At 44.6% G+C, this 23,640-nt stretch overlaps 1 protein-coding gene across 2 annotated transcripts; it reads left to right on the top strand.

The window, feature by feature from the left end:
* Positions 1-2,721: 2,721 nt before the first annotated feature.
* PRMT1 (protein arginine methyltransferase 1) lies at positions 2,722-23,036 on the top strand. 2 transcript variants are annotated; one of them, XM_082273575.1, is made up of 11 exons: positions 2,727-2,859; positions 9,583-9,636; positions 14,858-14,977; positions 15,075-15,230; positions 16,683-16,746; positions 16,882-17,024; positions 17,986-18,073; positions 18,960-19,075; positions 19,385-19,535; positions 21,692-21,813; positions 22,649-23,036. In XM_082273575.1, exons 1-11 carry the CDS (start codon positions 2,830-2,832, stop codon positions 22,730-22,732), a joined length of 1,128 nt encoding a protein of 375 aa, XP_082129701.1. In that variant the 5' UTR covers positions 2,727-2,829; the 3' UTR covers positions 22,733-23,036. The 2 variants fall into 2 exon arrangements, with proteins under 2 accessions (XP_082129702.1, XP_082129701.1); XM_082273576.1 differs by lacking the exon at positions 9,583-9,636 and having other exon boundaries at positions 2,722-2,859.
* The last annotated feature ends 604 nt before the right edge of the window (positions 23,037-23,640 follow it).

Here is a 23,640-nt window from a genome sequence, read left to right as displayed (position 1 = left end):
GTGACAGGAGGAGTGAGGACAGACACAGGAGTGACAGGAGGACTGAGGACAGACACAGGAGTGATAGGAGGACTGAGGACAGACACAGGAGTGACAGGAGGAGTGAGGACAGACACAGGAGTGACAGGAGGACTGAGGACAGACACAGGAGTGACAGGAGGAGTGAGGACAGACACAGGAGTGACAGGAGGACTGAGGACAGACACAGGAGTGACAGGAGGACTGAGGACAGACACAGGAGTGACAGGAGGAGTGAGGACAGACACAGGAGTGACAGGAGGACTGAGGACAGACACAGGAGTGACAGGAGGACTGAGGACAGACACAGGAGTGACAGGAGGACTGAGGACAGACACAGGAGTGACAGGAGGACTGAGGACAGACACAGGAGTGACAGGAGGAGTGAGGACAGACACAGGAGTGACAGGAGGACTGAGGACAGACACAGGAGTGACAGGAGGAGTGAGGACAGACACAGGAGTGACAGGAGGACTGAGGACAGACACAGGAGTGACAGGAGGACTGAGGACAGACACAGGAGTGACAGGAGGACTGAGGACAGACACAGGAGTGACAGGAGGACTGAGGACAGACACAGGAGTGACAGGAGGACTGAGGACAGACACAGGAGTGACAGGAGGACTGAGGACAGACACAGGAGAACTGAGGACAGAGGACAGACACAGGAGTGATAGGAGGACTGAGGACAGACACAGGAGTGATAGGAGGACTGAGGACAGACACAGGAGTGATAGGAGGACCGAGGACAGACACAGGAATGACAGGAGGACCGAGGACAGACACAGGAGTGACAGGAGGACTGAGGACAGACACAGGAGTGACAGGAGGACTGAGGACAGACACAGGAGTGACAGGAGGACTGAGGACAGACACAGGAGTGACAGGAGGACTGAGGACAGACACAGGAGTGACAGGAGGACTGAGGACAGACACAGGAGAACTGAGGACAGAGGACAGACACAGGAGTGATAGGAGGACTGAGGACAGACACAGGAGTGATAGGAGGACTGAGGACAGACACAGGAGTGATAGGAGGACCGAGGACAGACACAGGAGTGATAGGAGGACTGAGGACAGACACAGGAGTGATAGGAGGACCGAGGACAGACACAGGAATGACAGGAGGACCGAGGACAGACACAGGAGTGACAGGAGGACTGAGGACAGACACAGGAGTGACAGGAGGACTGAGGACAGACACAGGAGTGACAGGAGGACTGAGGACAGACACAGGAGTGACAGGAGGACTGACGACAGACACAGGAGTGACAGGAGGACTGAGGACAGACACAGGAGTGACAGGAGGACTGAGGACAGACACAGGAGTGACAAGACGACTGAGGACAGACACAGGAGAACTGAGGACAGAGGACAGACACAGGAGTGATAGGAGGACTGAGGACAGACACAGGAGTGATAGGAGGACTGAGGACAGACACAGGAGGACTGAGGACAGACAGTGGGTGTTTGGAGGACCAGTCCGGTGGTGAGTCATGGAAGAAATATAACAGTATATACATAGGCGTGTGCAGGGGGTGTGCCGGATGTGCCTGGGCACACCCTAATCACCCCGTATGGTGCAGATTCCCCCTGCTGATATTCCACCAAAAGCCTTCCAAGGGGGCTCCTAGAAAAAAAATAGTAAAAAATAATAAAAATAAAAAGCTACTGACACCGTCCACTGCCCCACTGACACCAACCTATCCCCCACTGACACCAACCTATCCCCCGCTGACACCAACCTATGCCCCACTGACACCAACCTATCCCCCACTGACACCAACCTATCCCCCACTGACACCAACCTATCCCCCACTGACACCAACCTATCCCCCACTGACACCAACCTATCCCCCACTGACACCAACCTATCCCCCGCTGACACCAACCTATGCCCCACTGACACCAACCTATCCCCCACTGACACCAACCTATCCCCCACTGACACCAACCTATCCCCCACTGACACCAACCTATCCCCCACTGACACCAACCTATGCCCTACTGACACCAACCTATGCCCTACTGACACCAACCTATCCCCCACTGACAGCTCTACTGCCCTACTAACACCATCCATGTTTTAATAAATTTGGGGTGCACACCCTAATGCAATAGGCTGTGCACACCTATGAGTATATATATGATTTTTTCTACATTTTATATTTATATAAAATAATGGATGTGGGGGGGGGGGCTTTTGTTGGGTGTGATTTTTCTTTAGGGGGGGGGGCAGCATTTTATTCTTGGACCCCGGCAGCACAATGTCATGTGACTTTAGTTTGCATCCCCCACATGCAGAAACGTGCTGCTCTTATGTCTAACCCGTTACAGAATAGACTGAAGACGATGAGTATTTATTTATTTATTATTATTGATACATTCGCTACAAATGTAATTGATGTTTTTTGAACCCTCTCCTGATCAGCCCGCCTCCCGCTTCCTCTGATTGGACAGTGCAGACTCCATTATATCACTTCAGGACGCTGCGTCTTGACAGACCAGCCTATCGCCGTGGAAGGGGCGTTTTCCTGCCCCGTAGTGAATGACTAAGATTTAGCAGCTACAGCCAATCAAACCGGAGTGTGTGCCGGAACCCCGCCCCCCCGTATCCAGCCATCCTCCATTGGCCGTGATAGGAGGTTAAAGCGCGCCAGGCGATTGCAGCGGTGGGCGGAGCTCTCCGAGGATTCATATAGAGCCGGGCCTCACCGCATGTCGCAGTTCTCTCTCCGGAAGCCTTTCTTCCATTCATAGGCTTCGAACTGTGTGGCGTGTAGGAGGCGAGGGAGACTCGGCGCTGGCAACATGGCGGAAGCGAGCACCGTCAACATGGAGGTAAAATGGAGGGTCGCTATTCTGTGTTTTTCTTCATTCGGCGGGTGTGTGGTACGGGTAGGCCCGTTGTCTGAGGGGCCCGGATGTAGGGATGTTCGTGTAGGAGATGCGGGCTTAGCGGTGGGACTAGGCCCTGGTGGTGACGTCACGCGCCCGCGTGTTCCTCGCGCCGTGTGCCCCGTATTCAGGGGGGCCCTCGCTTTGTCCGGCGTTCTTGGCCCCGCCCACATGCCGGGCGTACAAAGGGCTGCCTTGTGCTGGAGTTCCCCCCACGTGGGATGTGCATGGCTGAGCCGGGCCTTTGTGCGGCTATTCAGCGGCCTTCCCCCATTCATTCCCCGTACATTAGTAGGGACATTGTACGCCGCTGTACCGGGGGCCCCAGTGTCACCTCCCTCCCGCCTATTTTTTGATCTTAGTGGTAGTCGGCCTCCTCTGGGAGTAGCTGGGCCTGTACACGTGCTGGCTTCTGAAAGAGATAATTGGTTACTTTATGGCACGGTGACATCAGTATTAAACCCCAAACCAACAATCAAATCTATTCGTTTACTGATCGTGAGATGTGGTGGCTGCATTCGTTTTCTTTTTTAGGCCTTTTCCCCCCCTTTTTTTTTTTTTTTGTATGAGGGAGCACAGCCCCAATATCAGTCTATGGGATGGTTGGACTTCTTTCACACCAGAGGACTGGTCAGGTTTATCTGATCATTTCTCTGATTGACCTGATCATACCACTAATTTCTTTCTATGGGGAGGTGGATGTGAATGTCCATTTCACCTGCCTGCATCCGTTCTGCCAATAACGAGTGGATGGGATCCGTTTCCCCATCCATTGATAGGATCAGATGCATCGGATGGAAATGAGCAGACAGTCCGTCTCCATCTGACTGCCCCTTAGAGGACAGTGGGCTGTGTCTGCTCTGCATTAGCCAAGTGGATGTGGACCAGTACTGTATATACTTGAGTATAAGCCGAGGCACCTAATGGCACTTTTCCACTGCAAGTACTGGCTTGGCCCGGTCTGCTTTTCCACTGCTGGTACCGCATGGTACAGTGTTGGAACGGTGCGGTATGGTTTGCTTTTCCACTAAAGTAGTACTAAAGTTAAGTGGGTTAACGGGGTGGGTGGGATTCTCTGACCAATCAGTGACTAGTAGTGACTGCATGCAAAGGATTGTGGGATATGGTACCAGTTATGGTACCTGTTGAAACCACAATTGAGGTGGTACTGTTTTTGAGCCGTACTGTTTGGTTCCATGCAGTGGAAAATTGCAGCCGTACCGAACCGTTCCTACACTATACCATGCGGTACCAGCAGTGGAAAAGCACAAAAGCGAGCCGAACCGTTCGGTTCCATGCAGTGGAAAAGCGCCATAATTTAACCACAATAAACTTGACTCGAGTATAAGCCTAGGGTGGGAAAAAACCTCCACGGGACCTGGCACAGGGGGTGGTTCAGGCACGGCACAGGGGGTGGTTCGGGCAAGGCACAGGGGATGGTGTGCTGCGGGCTTGGTACATGTAAATCTCCTGTACCATGCCACCAGCACTGCATCTCCTGAGGAGATGCAAGGGCTGCGGAGAAGTCTCACTTTTCAAAGAGGCACCTTACATTTAAAAATGGTGCCAACCTGTCACCGCGCATGCGTAGTCTGCCTGGGAATAGCCGAACATGTATCTCCCTGGAAGTTGGAAATAACTAGTAGGCAGTGCTACTACAGTGATCTCCCCTAGCTTCGTGCACTGAGCAGCAGCCCTGATACTTACTGAATAAAGTAGGTTCTTCTCTTGGCACAGGTACCATTCTGGCATCCCTTTGTATTTACTCAATAAATGCAAAATGTTCTATGCGTGAGGTGGGGATTGGAACATCACCGACCAGTTTCTCCACCTCACCCAGCCAGAGCAGTTTGCATTTAACAAAACGCAGTGTTCTCAGTGGGATGTGCACTCAGTGAGACCTCCTCCTGTGTTCAGTAACATCTTGTTTACAGGTGCAATTGAGGGGCAGTAAAACCATGTTTGAACCATGTTTTTTTTCTGTGCCTTAACTGCTTCCCAAATGGTTGTAGGGGCAAGGGCAAAGCAGATGCAAACAAGCCCTTAGTAGGGCATCTGCTTTGCACAGCATCAGGAAGCTAGGAGGTACTACTAGTACAGTTGTCTCCAGTTTCCATGGGGATCATACAGGTATGGCACATGCTTGCATGGTTCTAAGCTGGACCCATGTATTTAGTAAAATATCCATATCTGGAATTCAGCTTTAAAGAGGAGCTCCAGGCTCCCCCCAAAAATGTAAGGCTCAGCTACAAATACTGTAGCCTCTGACTATTGAGGACACTTGCCTGTCCAGGTATCCAGCGATGTCCTAACCCGAACCAATTCTCCAATTGCAGATGCTGGTACAGTCGGCAATTCTCCAATTGGCTTGCAGCTTTACAGCCGGTCTCCTAATGTGCATCCGTGTGCTGCACTGTGCCTTGTGAATGGTCCTGTGTTCACCCCCCTCCCCCCCCCCCCCCCAGAAAGTGCCAATTGTGGCAGTGAAGGAGGGGGGGTGCAAACAAGCAGAACTTCCCCTTTTTAGTGGGAGCTCTGCTTTAAGCTGATCATGTGACTAAAGCAGTGAGCTTACTTGGCAAAGGAAATGAAGAATCCGGATTTTCCCTTTCATGTGATTGGGTGATAAATAGTTTTACTTTGATCAGTTAGCATTAGCATCTCCTTTAGTAAATCAATCCCACTATTTAACTTTAAAGCCTATCTCTAGGATTAAATTAACCCCAAATGACCACTGGAAGTTATCTAAATGCCAACTGTACTTGTTGTGGTTAGTTGATGCTCCATTCCCAAGTCCCCACTATTTGCTTACTATGGGGTCCTTTGGGTGACCATGTCACTGCCTCTGCAATGTGGACACTTGTCTGTCCATCTGATAGGTTCCAGAAGAGGACTGACAGAGTGGGTGGGGGATTGGTGGGGGGGGGGGGGGTGCAGCTGTTGAAACCATCCTCAGTGCTAGATTGCTAGATTAGTAGTCCCCCCTACACCTGGAAATGGCATCCAGGATCTTGAGAGTAAAATGTCTTTCAGCACGTAAGACTAATTCTGAGCAAGGGGAATAGAAGGGGGATCTTATTTAGTCTGCAGTAGGGATTTAATTACGTAATCTGAAGACACATTTTTGTTCTTGCTTTCCTTTTCTTTAAATCTTTAAATATTCAGGCTGGCTCAGTCGCCACTCGGCTTGAAGAAATGCCTTCCTGTTCATTGGCACTGGGAAGTTTGTAATGGCTATTTGGAAGCAACCTGCAGATGGTTGCCCAGCTTGTGGACTGGTGGGGTCGCCAGGCTTTTAAACAGGAAATGCTGCTATAGCAGTTTTAGGAGGCATTTCCTCAAATTAAAAGGGCAAGTGGCTGCATGAGGTCATCACAATAAATTTGGTGCCGATTTCTTTCTTTGTGAGCAACTTTACAGATGACATGAGATTCATCCTGTTCTCACCATTGCCTTACTGTTAAAGGATAAGTTCTCCTTTGGGAACAGGTTACATGTTCCATCTGTGTTTTTTGGGATGTTGCATGTTCCCAGCTGGGGATCTTCTCCCTGAACTCACTGACAATTAAACCTCAGCTGTGCGGGTCTTCACCCACACAGCCACGTTGTTCATTCAGAGAATGGTAGAACTAAAATCGACAGCCTTTGCGGCTGTTGGCTTGCAATTCTCAAAGCGGAGTTCCACTCAAAAGTAGAACTTCTGCTTAAGTGGTCCTGACCCCCCCTGACATGCCACATTTGGCATGTCCTATTTTAGGGGGGGGGGCGTGGTTACCTAGATTTGACAGGTACCCGCTCGGGGCGGCTTGGGCGGAAGTTCTCCCCTGCAGCTCCCACCCTGCAATTTTCTGGGACGCGTCAGAGGTCCCAGAAGATTGCCCGTCCATTCAGCACGTGCAATGCGACTCGTGCATGCGCAGTTAGCACCCGGTTGTGAAGCCGCGAGCTGTCACAGCCGGGTGCCCACACCAGAGATGCTGGTGCCACGGGAGATAACCAAGGCTCCCCCCGGCCGCATCGCTGGCGAGTATGTGTTAAAAGTCAGCAGCTACACTTTGTGCTGACTTTTAGTAAAGGCCCGTACACACGTACCGATCGTCGGCATACAAACGTCGGTGGACGAAGGATCTGCCGATTGTACGCGTGTTAGTATGGTGCCTCCGACAGATGTCTGCGCACAATCCGCGGACAAAAGTCTTTCGTGCAAACATGAAAATATTTGTATGCCGACACCAGAACGGACGATTGTTCGCCTGTCAGTACACAATTCGGCCGACAGACCGCAGATTTGCAAGACTGGGCATGCTCAGAAAATAGAAAACACAGGGAAAGTTAACCATTACATGACATCACTTCTGCAGTCGGCGGACAAAATTCTTGTGCTGTCCTTGTGCTGTCTTTGCACTTTTCAGCAGACACCGACATCCCGGGGAGAAAAGAGGAACATTTGTATGCCGACCATCGGTACGTGTGTACGGGGCTTAAACGTGAAAATGGCTGAAACGCTGTTTTTAATAAACTACCAAGGTGCTGTTGCATAGTCTAGGTCGTTCATTCTTCCTGCTTGAATGAGCAGGGAACTTACACTGACAGTCTGCCGAAGTCCTGCATTGCACCCAAGATCTGCTGAGCACGGAGGCAATGCTTTGCAGGGTCCTAGTAAAAAACACATTTTTCATGTAAAAATATGTGCATTTAAAAAAAAAAGTGAACTTATAAATAATGCATTGTTGCTATGGCACACACTCCTCCAAAGGGCTTGTGTTGCTTAGCAAATGTGGCCCTAGACTTGTTTCAGCTTATTTTGCTGGGCTGTGTAACTCTACATGCATTGAAGGGCATACATAGTGTTCGTGTGTGAATAGGCTCTAAAACTAAGATTATACCCTGTAAGAAATTGGAAATAACTGGCCCATGGCCTTTGCTTCAGACCTTCACTCAATAACCATAAGCTTTAGCATCCTCTGACAGCCACTTTTGGATGTGTTGGGTCTCTCATTGTGGATCCACCTATTTAATGCTGTCCTGTAATGACATGCAGGGAGGTAGGAAACTCCTGAAAGTGTTGGATACCAGAAAACCTGTTAACAAGTCAAGGGACAGGCAAGGAATGTTGGTGACAGGTGCTTTTAAAGTGGTATTTTAGCAGAAACCCTTTATAAGTTTGAAAAAATTGGGGAACAGTTTCCCTAAGGTAAGCAGGTTTCCTTCTGCAGTCCTTTTTTTACTGCCTACTAGTTCTTATGGTGCTAGGACATGCACTTCTTCAGCACTTAAGCCCTAAGCTTATCTGAGACTATCATGGGTTTCATTTATGTTCTTAATTATAGAATGTGCCACAGCACACGTCGCCTATCTTGCATTAGTCAGTCAGGAAAAATTGACTATCCAAAAATTCGCGTGAACATTAAAGCAGAATTAAGCTTTTAAAAAGACATGTAAGGCTTTTGACAGACCCTAGTGATCTCCTGTAATAAATGCTACTCTCAGCGCTAATGTACACTGAACTGTGCATGTGCAGCTTGATGTACACTTACAGCACCACTGTGCTGTAATGGGACTCCTGTGTGCATACGCTGGGGTCATATCCCAGCCCAGGCCAAACAGATCAACCCGGGAGGAAGACTGGGAGAAGAGGACTGTGGCCAGTTGGAGCACTGACCTCACATTGCAGGAGGGTTTTGTTTGGCAGGTAGGTCTGTTGTGGTAAAATGCAGTGCATAGTATTGCATTCTGACATAAAACCCCTTGGGGCCCATTCAATGAAAATAGTTTAATTCAATTTAAGTTGCCTACAGATCTAGCAAGGTGTGTAGGCACTGGACCAATGGGTTACCTAGAAACAGTTCCAAGGACAAGCCTTTAATGGTTGGTTCACACCAGGAATTGCACAGGATTATGATGTGTTCCTAAGTTCACATGCAGCTTTGTGCAGTTTCAGCCCATTCATTTTGAATGGGCTGAAATCACTGAATTGGAAGCAATGTACTAGTTTTCATAAAATTGCAATCAGATTGCATTGTACAGCCTGTGGGCAAATTCACTGCATTTGTGACTTAATGGGTGTGGTTAAGTTATATTTATGCCCAGATCGTGTTTGCGGTGCTGCAAACGTGCACGGAATGTGGGTTTCTGCACCTCCTGCTAGTGTGAATGGATCCTTGAGTGTAGTTGCACTGTCAAATTTAGGAGCCCTTGACTGGTATGTAGCTATTTAATAAATTATGGTACAAATTGAAGTGTTCTAATTTGGCTCCAGACAATGAGATTGTTTTGAAGATTCTAGTTGGAGAACCTTTGGATCTCACCAACAATCACATCTACCGGTTTGGTTTTAGGAGTGTGCGCAGTGAATGAATTGGAACCAAGAGCAAAGCTTATTTCTATATTCAAAAACTGCATTACTAAGTTTTCAGTTGGGAGTTGTAGTACTGGGAAAGCTGTAAGAGTACATCATCGTCCTTCCCTTTTTTTTAGATGTAAGTAGAATCATTGCCATTAGCACAGATTTTCCTGCCGGTCTTCTGAAATGATCAGCCACGTGTTCTCAGCATGGTTCACTCCGTAGGTGTGTGATTCATCATGTACACATTCTGCTCCACCTACATGATTGACATTCAGTTATAAGACATAAAACTAATGTGTTGTCTCATTACTTTTTCCTAGAGCTTTGTAGCCAAGTTGGCCAATGGAATGAGCCTGTCGCCTGCAATGGAAGATGTAAATATCCTTTATACACTGCTGATTAAAGGGAACCTGCCACTGTTAATATTAAAGCAGTACTACAGGCAGACAAATGCACAGTTGAAATAAATGTGTGAACTTTTACCTGCCAAAGGATCTATTTCTTCATACCATCCTCTAGTTATGGCTGTCACATGGCATAACCAGGAAGACAAGTCTTGACTGGTATTTTTGGTTCAGTTTTACAGCTCCCTGTCGCCTTCCTCTGTTGGGCAGTGGATCAGCAGTGTGCTGATAAAGAATCCAATAAGTAAGCTACAGCTGGAAAGTTTACAGTTTACTCCGTTAAGTGTCTCCTACCTGGCTGTGCAAATGTGGCAGAGAAGTGTGAATTGCAGAACAGATCTATTGACAAGTAAAATACTGTTTGGAGGTCTGCTTTAATATTGTCAGTGGACAAATAGTTGTCTGCATGTAACTTTTTCCTGATGAAAATAATCCTGGAACCACATTGCAGAGCTTACACATGCTGCCCTCCAGTATCTAATGCAATGTGCAAGCCTCTGTAGCTGGTGAAAACTTTCAGTGCCTTGTGGGTGTAATGAAACTGATTTGAGTCCCACTCAAGATTTGCAAAATACCTCTGCTTGGGTTGGGAGTTCCTTGGGTCCACAGAATACTTTCTTCAGGATCAGATGGTACACTTTAAATTGTGCCACAGAATGTCAACAGCGACAGGTTCCCTTTAAAGTATTGGTCAACCTGGCTATGAAATATGTGCATTATATGCAACTACCTGAATGTGTGTAAAGTAATGAGACTGCAGAAAGTGACAGGCTTCCTCATATGAAATTGTAAACGTGCTTCCATGTTTTATGTTCTATGGGGCTGATTTTTCTTAACCACTTGTCTGCAATACCTATCTATACATTGTTTGCAAGTGGTTTACCGGGATTATGGCTGAAGATATCAGCCATAACCCCGGTATTTGTTGTGGGTTTTTTCAGCTGGTGGCTGACTTTTTCTTACAATCGTTCAAAGTGGCCCATCAGCCACTGGAATGCTTTCCGAAGCAACAGGAGGGGATGCTCTACCCCCCCTCCTGCCGCTTGCCAGGTTTTTCTGCTGCTTTGTCCAGGAAATCTGGTGCCACCAGCTGGTCATACAGGCGATCTTACCTCTGACCTTGGTGGACTGCGATTTCATGATGTCCCTTCCATTCCAGGGTGGAACTAAAGTTTTCGGGGTTTTTACAGCAAAAGATTAGTTTATCTTTTGCTTATAAAGGTAAAGAAGGTATTTGGGGTCTTTTTGACCCCAGAGCTCTTCATAAAGAGGACCTGTCATCCTTATTTCTTTTACAAGGGATGTTTACATTTCTTGTAATAGGAATAAAAGTGATCAAAATTAAAGGGACAGTGTAAAAATAAAATTTAAAAAATTGCACAGAAGCAAACGCATACATAAGTTGCGCACGCCTATGTAAATGGTGGTCGCCCCACACTTGTGAGGTATCGCCATGAATGTTAGAGCAATAAGTCTAGCGCTAAACAGGTAACAAGTATAGGCGTTTAAAGTGCCGCCTTTGATTTTTAAATGCTGTAGTTTGTCGACATTCCACAAGCATGTGCAATTTTAAAGCGTGATACGTTTATTTACTCATTTTAATGCTTTACTAAAAACTTGGGGTATATAGTGCTTATTTTTTAAATTCCTTAAGTGTTTTTCCCCAAAATTTGATTTGCAAAACCACTGTGCAAATACCATGTGACCTAAAAATTGCAACAATCGCCATTTTATTCCCTAGGGTCTTTGCTAAATTTCTATATTTTCTAGCAAAGGTTTTCTAATTTAAACCTGTAAACAGTGCCAGGAAAAGCCTGGCCTTCAAGTAGGGAAAGGATTTGCTGTCTTCTCTCATAAATGGCTCTTGTCTTCAGCTGAATTTTTTGCGTGGTTAAAGTGTTAAGCCCAAAACTTTAATTTGGTTAGTGGAGGATAAGAATTTCTGTTGTGGTGTTACTGTGGAACTCAGATTTACCGTTGCTTGTGTTCTGACAATGGTTAACGCCAGACGGGAATTGAATATCTGTAAAGGGGACACAGATATAAAAATATGGGGTTTCTAGCATTCCCCCAGCTAAAAAGCATACACTGCTCAAAAAATTAAAGGAACACTTTTTAATCGGTGTATAGCATCAAGTCAATTAAACTCCTGGGAAGCTGGTCAGTTAAGTCAGTGTTTCTCAACTCTGGTCCTCAGGGCACACTAACAGGCCAGGTTTGCAAGACTGAAATGCATCACAGGTGATATCATTTGCTGCTCAGTGATTGCAGTATTCTAGTCTGCATCTCCCCAAGGAAATACCTAAAATCTGGCCTGGTAGTGTGCCCTGAGGATCGGAGTTGAGAAACACTGAGTTAAGGGGTTAGCAGAGGGGGTTGTAATCAGTTTTAGCTGCTTTGGAGTATCATGTGCACTAGATAAACAATGAGACAACCTCCAAAACAGGAATGGCTTTACAGGTGGAGGGCACTGACCTTTTTTCCCCTAATCCTCTTTTGACTCATTTTGCATTTGGCTAGGGTTAGTGTCACTACTGGGTAGCATGAGGTAGTCCCAACTCCAGGATGGCACATCAATACGTGCCATTTCCAGAAGTTTTGCTGTGTCTCCCAGCAGTCTCAAGAGCATGGAGGAGATTCCAGGAGACAGTTACTCTAGGAGAGCTGAACGGGGCAGTAGAAGGTCCTTAACCCATCAGCAGGACCGGTATCTGCTCCTACAAACCCCATGAGGATGGCCTGAGGGCCCTACATCCTCTAGTGGGCCATGTGCTCACTGCCTGGCACTGGAGCTCGATTGGCATTTGCCATTGAACACCAGAATTGGCAGGTATTCCACTGGCACCCTTTGCTTTTACAGATAAGAGCGGGTTCACCCTGAGCACATGTGACAGATGTGTAAAGGTTTGGAGAAGCCATGGATAACGTTATGCTGCCTGTAACTTTGCTCAGCATGACCGGTTTGGTGGGTCAGTGATGGTCTGGGAAGGCATCTCCATGGAGGGGCACACAGACCTCTACAGGTGAACAATGGCACCCTGACTGCCATTCGGGATCAGGATGAAATCCTTGGACCCATTGACACCTCTGGGATATTTTGGTCCCTTGCACCTCCTTCTGTTCAGGAGCTCAGTGATGCCCTGGTCCAGATCTGGGAGGAAATACCCCAGGGCACATCTGTCGTCTCAGAAGCATGCTGACATCAGGCATACATACAAGCACATGGGGGGCATGCAAACTGAGTACCATTTTGAGTCGCTGCAATGAAATTTTAATAAAATGGACTAGCCTGCTGCATAATTTTTCACATTGATTTTTGGGGTGTCTTTGAATTCAGCCCTCTGTAGGTTTTCTTTTCCATCAAACAATGTGGCATCCTTCATTCCTAACACATTACCCAGTCCATATCAGTATAGATATCAGCATGATATTTTACCCAATGAGATCTGATGTGTTTTTAAAGTGTTCCTTTAATTTTTTTGGGAAGCATATATTGCGCCCCCCCCCCAATCACTTGCTGTCTGGTAAACCATTGTCTGCAGGACAGAAAGTGAGGATGAATCTCTGACCCAGCTTCACAGCAAAAACCTGCCTGATGTTCCAAATCATGAACAACGGTTTTAGCTGGATGTACACTTAGGACTGGTTCACACTAGTGCGATGCGGGAACCCTGTGAATCCACTGCAGTACAAATTTAATGACTCCCCCCAGATTAGTTTGCATATCAGTGTAAACTGTCAGTTCGTACAAGTATCAGATGACATTGGGGTGAACAGCCATGCGATCAGATTCTGGTGCGGACCAAAAATGCGTTCTGCACAAGTTTGGTCTGAATGCGATACAAATTCAGCCATACAATCTGGCTGCATTTGCATTGTACAGACATGGCATGTGATTTGCACAGCAGTGCGGTATGACTCGCATGCGATGTCTGACATCGCTACAGTGTGACCTGGCCATAAAAGTTTGGATATGATTCTTTGTAAAATTGGAAATAATGCCACAGATGTGCATGGATAGCATAAGATAATGGGGTCGTATTTTTATAACGGTCGTGGTTTCCATTTGGGTAAATTCAGTGCATTATATGAAGCTACAAAAGGAATTTGCATATTGCGGGTTCCTGGTCCTTCCGAGGAATGGCTTGTGGCATGGTTGTCACGCTGGTCTGGTGGTCTGAGATGTGTGCAGATCTGGAGTTCTGGGTTAGTGAACATGGTCTTGGCCAGCTAAGAAACTACCTTTCTAGGCGATGGCAGTCTTCAAGTCTGTGTTCCAAACAATTGGGGATCTTCAGAGAATCTCTCCATTCATTAATCCTGATTAATTCTAATATGCCAGAAATTTATATATGCAGTTTATATTCGTTTTTAACTGCACTACAGATTAAAAACTGTCAGCCACTGAGTACAATTAGAATAGATTGAAGCTTCTGTTGCTGATCTGGGACAAATGTGTAGATTAGACTTTCTCACCCTGTTACCTGCAGGAACACTCAAAATTTGATGTCTTTGCTAAAATGGTCTTCATTTTACAGTAAAATAGTATGAATCAGTAGGCTGAAACCTATACATTGGTTCTAGGGTTGCCACATTCCTTACTAGGCACCCAGACCTGGTTATTTTACTACTCACCCTTGTATGCTAATGAATAATGGTGGCCAGGAAGACTAGTAGTGTACCTTGATGCTAGTCAGTGGAAGTGTCCCCTTGCATTGAGGGTTTCTAGAGAAATGCCTCTTTGATGGTCTGGCGAGAAGCCTCCTTCCACTGGTGGTCAGTGTGACCCGCTATATTGCATGTTAGTGGGACATTGTCCCCTTGAGTCATTGTAGGTGAGATTAGTCATTGCTCACTGGTCAGACAACCCCCCCCCCCCCCCAACCTCTGGAGGAATCCTGGCTGAGAAGGCCTGGTGTAGAACATGAATTGGCTGAACACCTGGTGATGAGTCAATGAAGTATTAGACAAGAGAATGTCAGCCCCGTTGATTATACATTTTTTAAATACACACCACCAATAGCATGTTCCATTGTATTTCAACATCTCTAAATGATGGCGTGTGGCCTCAGTCGGAGGAGTGTTGACCTACACATTCAAAAACCTTGCTCATTTATAATCCTTTTTATTGACTTGCTTCTTGTGTTCATTTTGAAATGCGTGGATGTCAATCATTTTCTCTGTCTTCTAGGTTTCCTGTACCCAACCAGAGGGCAGCGTCAAACCAGATGGCAGTGTCAAACCATCAGCTGAAGAGATGACTTCTAAAGACTACTACTTTGATTCCTATGCGCACTTTGGTATCCATGAGGTAAGTTTGGTCTTTACATCTGTTAGGCCTTGTTGGTGGTTGGCAAAACATTGCAGAATGACTTCATTGTTTTTTTTTTTTTGTTTTTTTTTTGCAGGAAATGTTGAAGGATGAAGTTCGGACACTGACTTATCGAAACTCAATGTTTCACAACAGACACTTGTTCAAGGACAAAGTTGTCCTGGATGTAGGAAGTGGAACAGGAATCCTTTGCATGTTTGCAGCCAAGGCTGGGGCAAAAAAAGTAATTGGGGTAAGGATGGTTTTTGATACTTTAGAAGCTTGCGGACCATTGAAGTTTATTATAGATAGGCTAACCCTGCTCATCTTGGGGGAATGTTGGTGGTCAGGATGGGGTTTATAATTTAATTGCTGCCCTGTTTCCAGGCACTCACGCATCCCATGTGTGGATACCTTGGGAAGCAACCCTAAACTGAGGTGCTGCGTGCTTGCCTAAGAAATGTGGCTAGTTTTCAGTGCACCCATCTATAGTATAGAATTTACCTACTGCTTTAAATTGGGGGTCTGACCTCTGATGTACACTTTATTTAAAAAAAGTGCAGCATGCTGCAAGTGTTTTACATTCCTCTGGAATGGTAAGAATGTGTAGTAATCTACCTAGAACCTGTGGAGAGATGGTAGGGCGTTAGTGATTGTAAAGTCTTATTTTTAATAAAAAAAAAAAAAAAAAATGTTCTACTTCCTCTGTGGAGTTGGATTTGCACAGAGAAGGCCTGGATCCTCCTTCTCGGGTCCCTCTTCGGCTCTCCTGGTCCCTGTCTCCTTTTTAGTGCCCCCCCCCACACAGCAAGCAGCTTGCAATGGAGGCACCTGAGCCGAATCTTGGCCGTGTCCATTTGGACAAGCTTTGGCCCCACCCCTTTTCTATTTTCATTGGCTGATTTTGACAGCAGCAGGAGCCAATGGTGCCGCACTGTCAGCCAATGAGGGAAGTCCCGGATGGCTGAGACATTCCTACATTGCTGGTAACAAACAAGTAAATTGTTGGTGCAAAGCACCTGTCCCCTGCGCTCTGAGTGGTGCAATCACACAAACCGCAATCGTTCCACACGTGGGGTATCACCGATTGTCAGATCATAAACACTAAATCTAGCACTGGACCTCCTCTGCATCTAAAGTGATAGTTGCCTACCGATTGTAAAATTGACGTTTTAAAGCATGACATGTTTATCTATTTGGCATGACCTCTTTTACAAAAAAAATTGGGTTAAGTATTTGCATTAAAATTTAGGGGTTTTCAAACTGCAGTTGAATAACCACTGTGCAAATACTGTGCGACGTAAATTGCAAATCCACCAATTCTTTAGATCTTTAAAAAAAAAAAATGGGTTCTAGTTTTCTAGAAAAATTTCCCATCTAAACAGTGCCAGAAAATGCCTGGTCTTCAACTGGGTAAGTTTGGCTGGTCCAGACAAGTAGTTTAATGTGGTGTAATCTATATTGCAACTGGGTGTGCTAAAAATGCTAGTTTACTAGTGATACTGTAAAGTGTTTGTTTTTTTAATAAATCAGTCTAGTCTTGGCTTAATTTAAAAAATCTTGATAATGGGCTACATCCTTGCAAAGGGCTGAATTCATGAAATTTGCTTTCACTGTTACATGCTTAAAGGTTCTGTAAGTTATGTCACTTTATAGTTACATTCAGTATGCCTTTTGTGTTGAGCTTTTTGTTTTTTTTTTCCAGATTGAGTGCTCAAGTATTTCAGACTACGCCATCAAGATTGTGAAGGCAAACAAACTAGATCATGGTATGTTATATGCTTGTAAGGTTTTATTAAGATTGTGAAGGCAAACAAACTAGATCATGGTATGTTATATGCTTGTAAGGTTTTATTAAGTATCTGATGTCTTTGTGTAATCTTACATGATGATGCTTTTTACAGTTGTAACAATTATCAAGGGCAAGGTTGAAGAGGTGGAACTGCCAGTTGAAAAGGTTGACATCATAATCAGTGAATGGATGGGATATTGTCTATTCTATGAATCAATGCTCAACACCGTTATTTATGCAAGGGACAAATGGCTGGTAAGAATTTAAAATGTATATCATGGGATTTTGTTTTTTTTTTTTTCTAATGTGGATTTTTTAAAACTGACTCCTTGGTTGTACCTGGTGAGATTTGTGCAGTAATGAACATTGGTGACTGACGGCCTTAAATTAATGCAATCTATTATACATAGTACAATCAGTAACTGGCCCTAAAGTAGTTCACTTACCTAAGTGCCCTTTTTTTGGTAAAAAAACAAATGCTTTTACTATTTTGAGCCTGGAAAGCATTGCACTCATGATCAGCAGATCACTGGTGCCATGAAGGTCTCCTGCAGACTGTGGGCTGGCTTGTCTGCCTGTACATCGTACAAAGGCAGTTTTCACACTGATGGGAACAATCAATGAATTACCACAATCTTCAACAGCGCTATGGTAGTTCAGAACTACAAGCTGACAGCTGCAAAGGATGTTTGAACTTGTAGCTCATTCTTTCACAGAACCTGAAATGAGGTGGCCGGAGCTCTTTTCAAAAAGGGACTGCTGGTACATCTCCCTGAACTGCTGTCATAGGGAGAGAGCAGTGGGAAGCGGCTGCAGCAGTTGGTAACATGTTACAGGTTCCACCCTAAAAATGTGTAGCATGTTCCCAAAGGTGACTTTCTCTAACAGCAAGGAGCACATGGAAGGGCAACAAATGCATTTAAAAATTCCCAGCTTCACTTACCAGCCTGCAACAAACAATTGTCCTGTCTAGAAGTTCACGTTTAAAAACCTAGCTAAAATTTTTTTTTTTGTTATGGACTTATTGCTTCAGTTTAACAATATTGCTTCCTAGATCATTTCACTCGGCAGGTAGTGATTCACTGTCTGAGGAAGCTGAAGTGCTAAATTGGACAGCTTCATTTGATAATTTGCTTTTGCATGTTGGAAATTAATACTGATTACTTTTTAAATTGAGATCTGTTCTGAACTGGTCTGATCTGTTTTATTTTTTCAGACACCTGATGGGCTTATATTTCCTGATCGTGCAACACTTTATGTGACTGCTATAGAAGATAGACAGTACAAAGACTACAAGATTCACTGTAAGTACAAAACATTGTTCATGTATCATTTTTTTAATGCAATGCCTTTGCATAAAAATGCTACTCTTTAACATTGGGAGTTTCCTTGATGTTTTCTAGACATTTAAAGAACAAACCAAAGCTTGTTTGGCTGTACTTTGGATCACAGGAGTGCAGTTCTTTACTGTGACCTGTTTTCAGCAGGCTGAAGTCAGATCTGGTCCAGGCTGGGGAAAGATCAGACAATATGGTTGAGATCCACCCACATGCCTGGACTGGCACCTGGCTCAGCCTCAGTGAGCCACAGACAGCAGTGACTGACCGTTACCAGCTCTCTGCTCAGGGAGCACTGAACCAAGTGATCAGTGTTAGCGCAGTTCTCATTCTTGGGGACAGATGCAGCATCATACCTAGGTAGGGGGAAGTAGGATTCTAAAAATTTTCCCTTTTTAAAGAGACTCCTGGAAAATGTACCCTGGCTGTTCTTGTACCGTGACCTTGACCTGTGTTCCTTTGCAAAGTCTTGAAAGCAGAAATGCAGTTTTTCTGATCCCTGTGCCCTATTTCCTTGCCAGTTTTCTTTTGCAAACAAACTCTCTAACACCAAATCCTTAGACCTAAAGCGCTAGGTTTATACAGCAGCCAAAATTTAAAACTTACATGGGTCATTTGAGTTGTATGCATTGAAACAGACAGCGCAGCACTATACTTAATAGGCAAATATAGTGATTTAAGCGCGAGCAGCAGTCTTTACACTTTTATTTTTTATTTGTATACACAGGAGAGTGCGAGAGCCAATACACATTTTTTTACTCTTCAAATGATTTTCCCTCCAATGTGGCTTCTGCTTTTCAAAAATGAATTTGGTTTGTAATCTTGTTTCCTTATGTATATTTCATCTTTTCAGGGTGGGAGAATGTCTATGGTTTCGACATGTCTTGTATCAAGGATGTAGCCATCAAGGAACCTCTTGTTGATGTGGTTGATCCCAAGCAACTAGTATCAAACTCCTGTCTCATTAAGGTATGTTTGAAATGAGGTTCTTGAATCTTCCCCTGCTTTGTCTGCTTGTCCTGTGCCCATCAGTGTTTTGGATGGATAAAATGGAAATATAAAAAAATTAAATTCTGCCTACCAAATTGTGTGACCACCCATTTGAATTCTCAGTTTCACTGCAACCATAGAACGTAATTCTCCCTTTATAAAAGGTTGTATCTTCATTGGCTGATGTAGGTAAGTTTATGCTAGCATTTTCTTTGTATGATGTACACACAAGCTATGCACTTTACATGTTGGCTTGATGATTTATCTATTTTTTTTTTTTTCCTTTAGGAAGTGGATATATACACCGTTAAGGTTGATGACCTTAGCTTCACCTCTCCATTCTGCCTCCAAGTAAAGCGAAATGATTACATCCATGCCCTGGTGGCTTATTTCAACATAGAGTTCACACGCTGCCATAAGAGGACGGGCTTCTCTACAAGTAAGCCATTGCTCACTTAAGTGCCTCTGGGGGTACCAAGTTAAATGTCTGGGAGACAAAGTAAAACAATCCTAATTGCCTTTACTCGGGTACTGGGGTTACAACATGGTTGCAGAGATAAAACCATTAGACTACAGCTTCTGTCAGTGTATTGGCTTCTGTCAGTGTATTGGCTGCAATCTTGAATAGTCTGGGAGAAAATCTGATCCAAATCAGCATGACTTTTGTGCCAGGCATGCTTCTACTGCATCATTTGTTTATACGGTTCTTGAGTTCTGTGACCGCAGACCTCGCTTCTCTACCATAAACCATGAAAACTGCATACAAAAACTATCTGATCTCGTACCCTTTGGAGGATTAAGCCTCTGACCAGGCAATTTTTTGCTTTTTAGCTGACAATTGCGCTGTACTCAAAACAAAATTTTATCTTTGTGCTATAAATGAGAAATTTACTTCTATAAAACATATCCAATAAACTCAAGTTTCTTCAGTTTAGGCCAACATGTATTCTGCTACATGTCATTGGTAAAAAACCCCAATAAGTGGTTTGTGAACAGTATAATGTCCAAAAACTGGTATAAAATACTGGAATTTTTTTATACTAATGATCAGCAACCTATGAAGGGACTGATGGTATGGCAGGCACAAACTCACACTGGGAACAATTGACATGAATAACAGTGGTCAGTGCTAAAAATAGCATTTTCACTGGCTGGGAAGGGGTTAAACATCTAGGCCAATCAAAGGGTTAAATGGGCCTAAACCAGTGTTATGTGAACTGAGGTGCTTTTATTAAGGGATGTGCTGGTTTTCATTCCCTGCTCTCCTGTCTGCCTCCTAATCAACAGGTGCTGGCACCCGCTGATCATCTTGTGCGGTCGAATTACAGCACAGCTACTTTGCTGCCTACCTGGAAATTCAGAATTGCATGCGCTTCTGCTCAGAGCAGCTGCCCTGTAGTGGTCAGGAAGTGGTTTAAGTTGAAATCTAGAAAGCCAAGTTTATGTAAATCTTAATATTGCACTAGGTCCAGTTTCTAAAGCAGTTTCTCAACCATTTCAACAGAGGAACCCTTGAAATGGCTTTCTGGTCCCAGGGAACCCCTGAGTGCGACGGTCAGTGGGAAGTGTTCCTTGCATTTGTGGTCATTGGGAAGAATTTCCCCCCCTACAGATAGCTAAAAAGTAAATAGTGTCACTGGTAACTTATTTGAAAAAGATTGGTCATTGTTCAAGGAACACCAAGCAACCATTGGAGGAACCCCAGGGTTCCACGGAAACCTGGTTGAGAAACTGTTCTAAAGCATTCATGTTGGTCTGTCTTTTTGATGAGCAACTTCTTTGGCCAATTGTGGATGGGTTTTGCTTGAAGCAGAGTTCCACCCAAAAGTGGAACTTCTGCTCATTTGCTTTCTCCCCCCCCCCCCCCCCCTCCGATGCCAGATTTGGCACCTTTCAGGGGGGAGGGGGGGGAGGAATGGGTACCTGTGTTTGACACATACTCTTCCCCATTTCCGGGAGACTACGCTGCTTCGCACATTAGGGACCCGCCCGTGAAGCCGTAAGGCTTCACTGCCGGGTTCCCTCACCGGCAATGGCGGCAGCAGCAGCCGATGTGGTGCTGGACTCCAGGACAGGTAAGTGTCCTAAAATTAAAAATCAGCAGCTACAGTATGTACAGTACAATTTTTGGAGGCTGAAACACTGCTTTAAGCCAGTCAAGGCTCAAGTTTTTTCCTTTCTGTGAAGTTGGGACTACAGGTGCTGGACTCGTGCTTTGACAGTATTTTTGCCTGAAGGTTGTGTTTTAAGCAGAGCTTATCTGAGTAAATTGGCTGCTCCTCATGGAGAGCATCCCCACATTAACTTTTGAAACTAGCAGAAAAGTCTGGTTATTTAACCCTTGGCATGTTTAGGCAGTTGGGCTCATTGCCATTATATGTACATTGGGAGCATAACCATTTAATCTTCAAAGCAAATGTTGCTAAACTAAATGCTGTTACCTTTGTGAAACTCCATTAGTTACCTCCTGTGGTAGGGGAATTGTAAAAACGAGCAGCTTTCTTGGCTTGTTAATGTTAAGACTATATCTAAATCATTTTAACAGAGCAAATTTTTAAGCATACCTTCTAACTTGAACCTTGTTCCCATTTTTAGGCCCGGAGTCTCCATACACTCACTGGAAACAGACAGTCTTTTACATGGAAGACTATTTGACCGTTAAAACTGGGGAAGAGATTTTTGGAACGATAAGCATGAAGCCGAATGCCAAGAATAATGTAAGTCTCATGTTTAGAGCAATCCTTTCACAGCCAATATTGTGCTTTTAACTAAAGTAATTTTTAGCAAAAATACTGATTTTAAACTTGTAAACAAGTGTCAGAAAAGGCTTGGTTTAACTTTTTTATTTACAGACTGAAGTTCATTCCTTTGATCTAAAAGCAAAATGATACGGTTGGCAATGTTGATGAACATTTGCTTGAAGCTTTTTTTTTTTTTTCTCTTCTAAATGATCGTGCAGCTTTATTGCAGCTGTATTGAATTAAAATTCAGAGATGAATTGCTAAAATTTCTTCCAGCAGAGGTCTGAGCTGCATAGTTGTGCAATGACTCAGGTCCTTTGCATCACAATGCCCTTTTACAATAGTGTCCTTTGCCCTCACAGCTCTTCCTCCACAGCCTATCCACCCCCCCCCCCCACCCTCAGCTCTGCCACCTTTGCACAGGTGTACAGGAGAGCTGGAGGCAGGGTGGGAGTTGCAGCCAAAATTAACTTTTCATATCAGAGCTGTTTGCTGGGATGCAGGGCAGTTCTAGCATTAACTGGCTCGTTAACTCCAGCAGCTCCCACCCTCTAGTCATAACTGTTCTGTCTCCAGTACTCCACTCTGCTTTGATAATTACTGGAGGAAGAGCTGGCTGCTAAATGGCAGGACTTTGGTCTGGATGACTGTTATCCTGATCATGGTCTGACTTTTTAGTGATGCCTGATGATATACTTTATTTACATGTATGGGGAATGCAAAAGGTTCCCTTTAAATTGACTCCATTCATGTGCAAATAGTCTTTGGCTTTTAACCAACCTGTTTTTTTTTTTTTTTTTCCCCCCCACAGCGTGACTTGGACTTCACCATCGACATTGACTTCAAAGGCCAGCTCTGTGAGCTTTCATGTTCTACAGACTACAGAATGCGTTGAAACAAAGAACTGCCCGGCCTGATGAAACCCATTATGTATACATTTAGCTGTGTGGTTTTATTTACATATAGCATACACCTTTTTAACCTGTTCTGCTAGCCTGTGAGCAGATGGGTCTTTTAGAATCCCTGACCAGTCCTGAATGTCCCAGCTGCACTAATGACGTGGACCGACCCTTCAGAAAATGCCTGTGAGGTTTACAGGGAACCTCAGTCAACCTAATCTGTAAATCAAGGTCCAGAGTGGGTTTTCTAAGACAGCTGTTATAAGGTCTTACCATAGGTTCAATTTTACTAGCCTTGGCAAGCATCCTGTGCTAATGAGGCCTGCGGGCCATCTGTGTACTAAAGTATTACTCCATTTCATCATTTTAGTGGTCCTAGAATCACCTTTTTTGCTCCACTCATAATCATGACTGTCTATACAGTATTGCTAGCATGTGGTGTTGTTTTCTGACCTTGAGAGCCATCATGTGCCCCTAAAATAAAATAGCATTGCTGCCAATATGGAACTTTTTAGTAATCCACTTTAACAAGGGTGGTGACTGGTTCTTCTTGGCAGCGTAGACTTTTAATTGGTAATTTTTCTGGTTGTAAGGAAAGTCTGTCCCACTTGACCACAGCAGATGTGCTCTACACAATGTAGGTGAAAGAACTGTTTCTTAGGCATTGCCATTTTGTAACTTTTTTTTTGTATGTCCTTTACATGAAAGGGTTTTTGTTTTACAAATTCTCAAAGGTTGCTCATTGTGACTGTTTTCATAAGTTATGGTTTTTATATGGTTACATTCATAATGAAATTAAAGTTGAACTGTGACTTGGTGTGTTTCTTAACATGTTTTCCTAAAATGGCAACCTTGGCAATTTATAACTAGCAACTAGTGTGCAAGCTTTATTTTAAGGCATTTT

Source organism: Pelophylax lessonae, assembly GCF_965119305.1.
Source record: "Pelophylax lessonae genome assembly, chromosome: 12".
NCBI classification, from domain to species: domain Eukaryota; kingdom Metazoa; phylum Chordata; class Amphibia; order Anura; family Ranidae; genus Pelophylax; species Pelophylax lessonae.
This window is presented reverse-complemented; position numbering and strand designations above follow the sequence as displayed.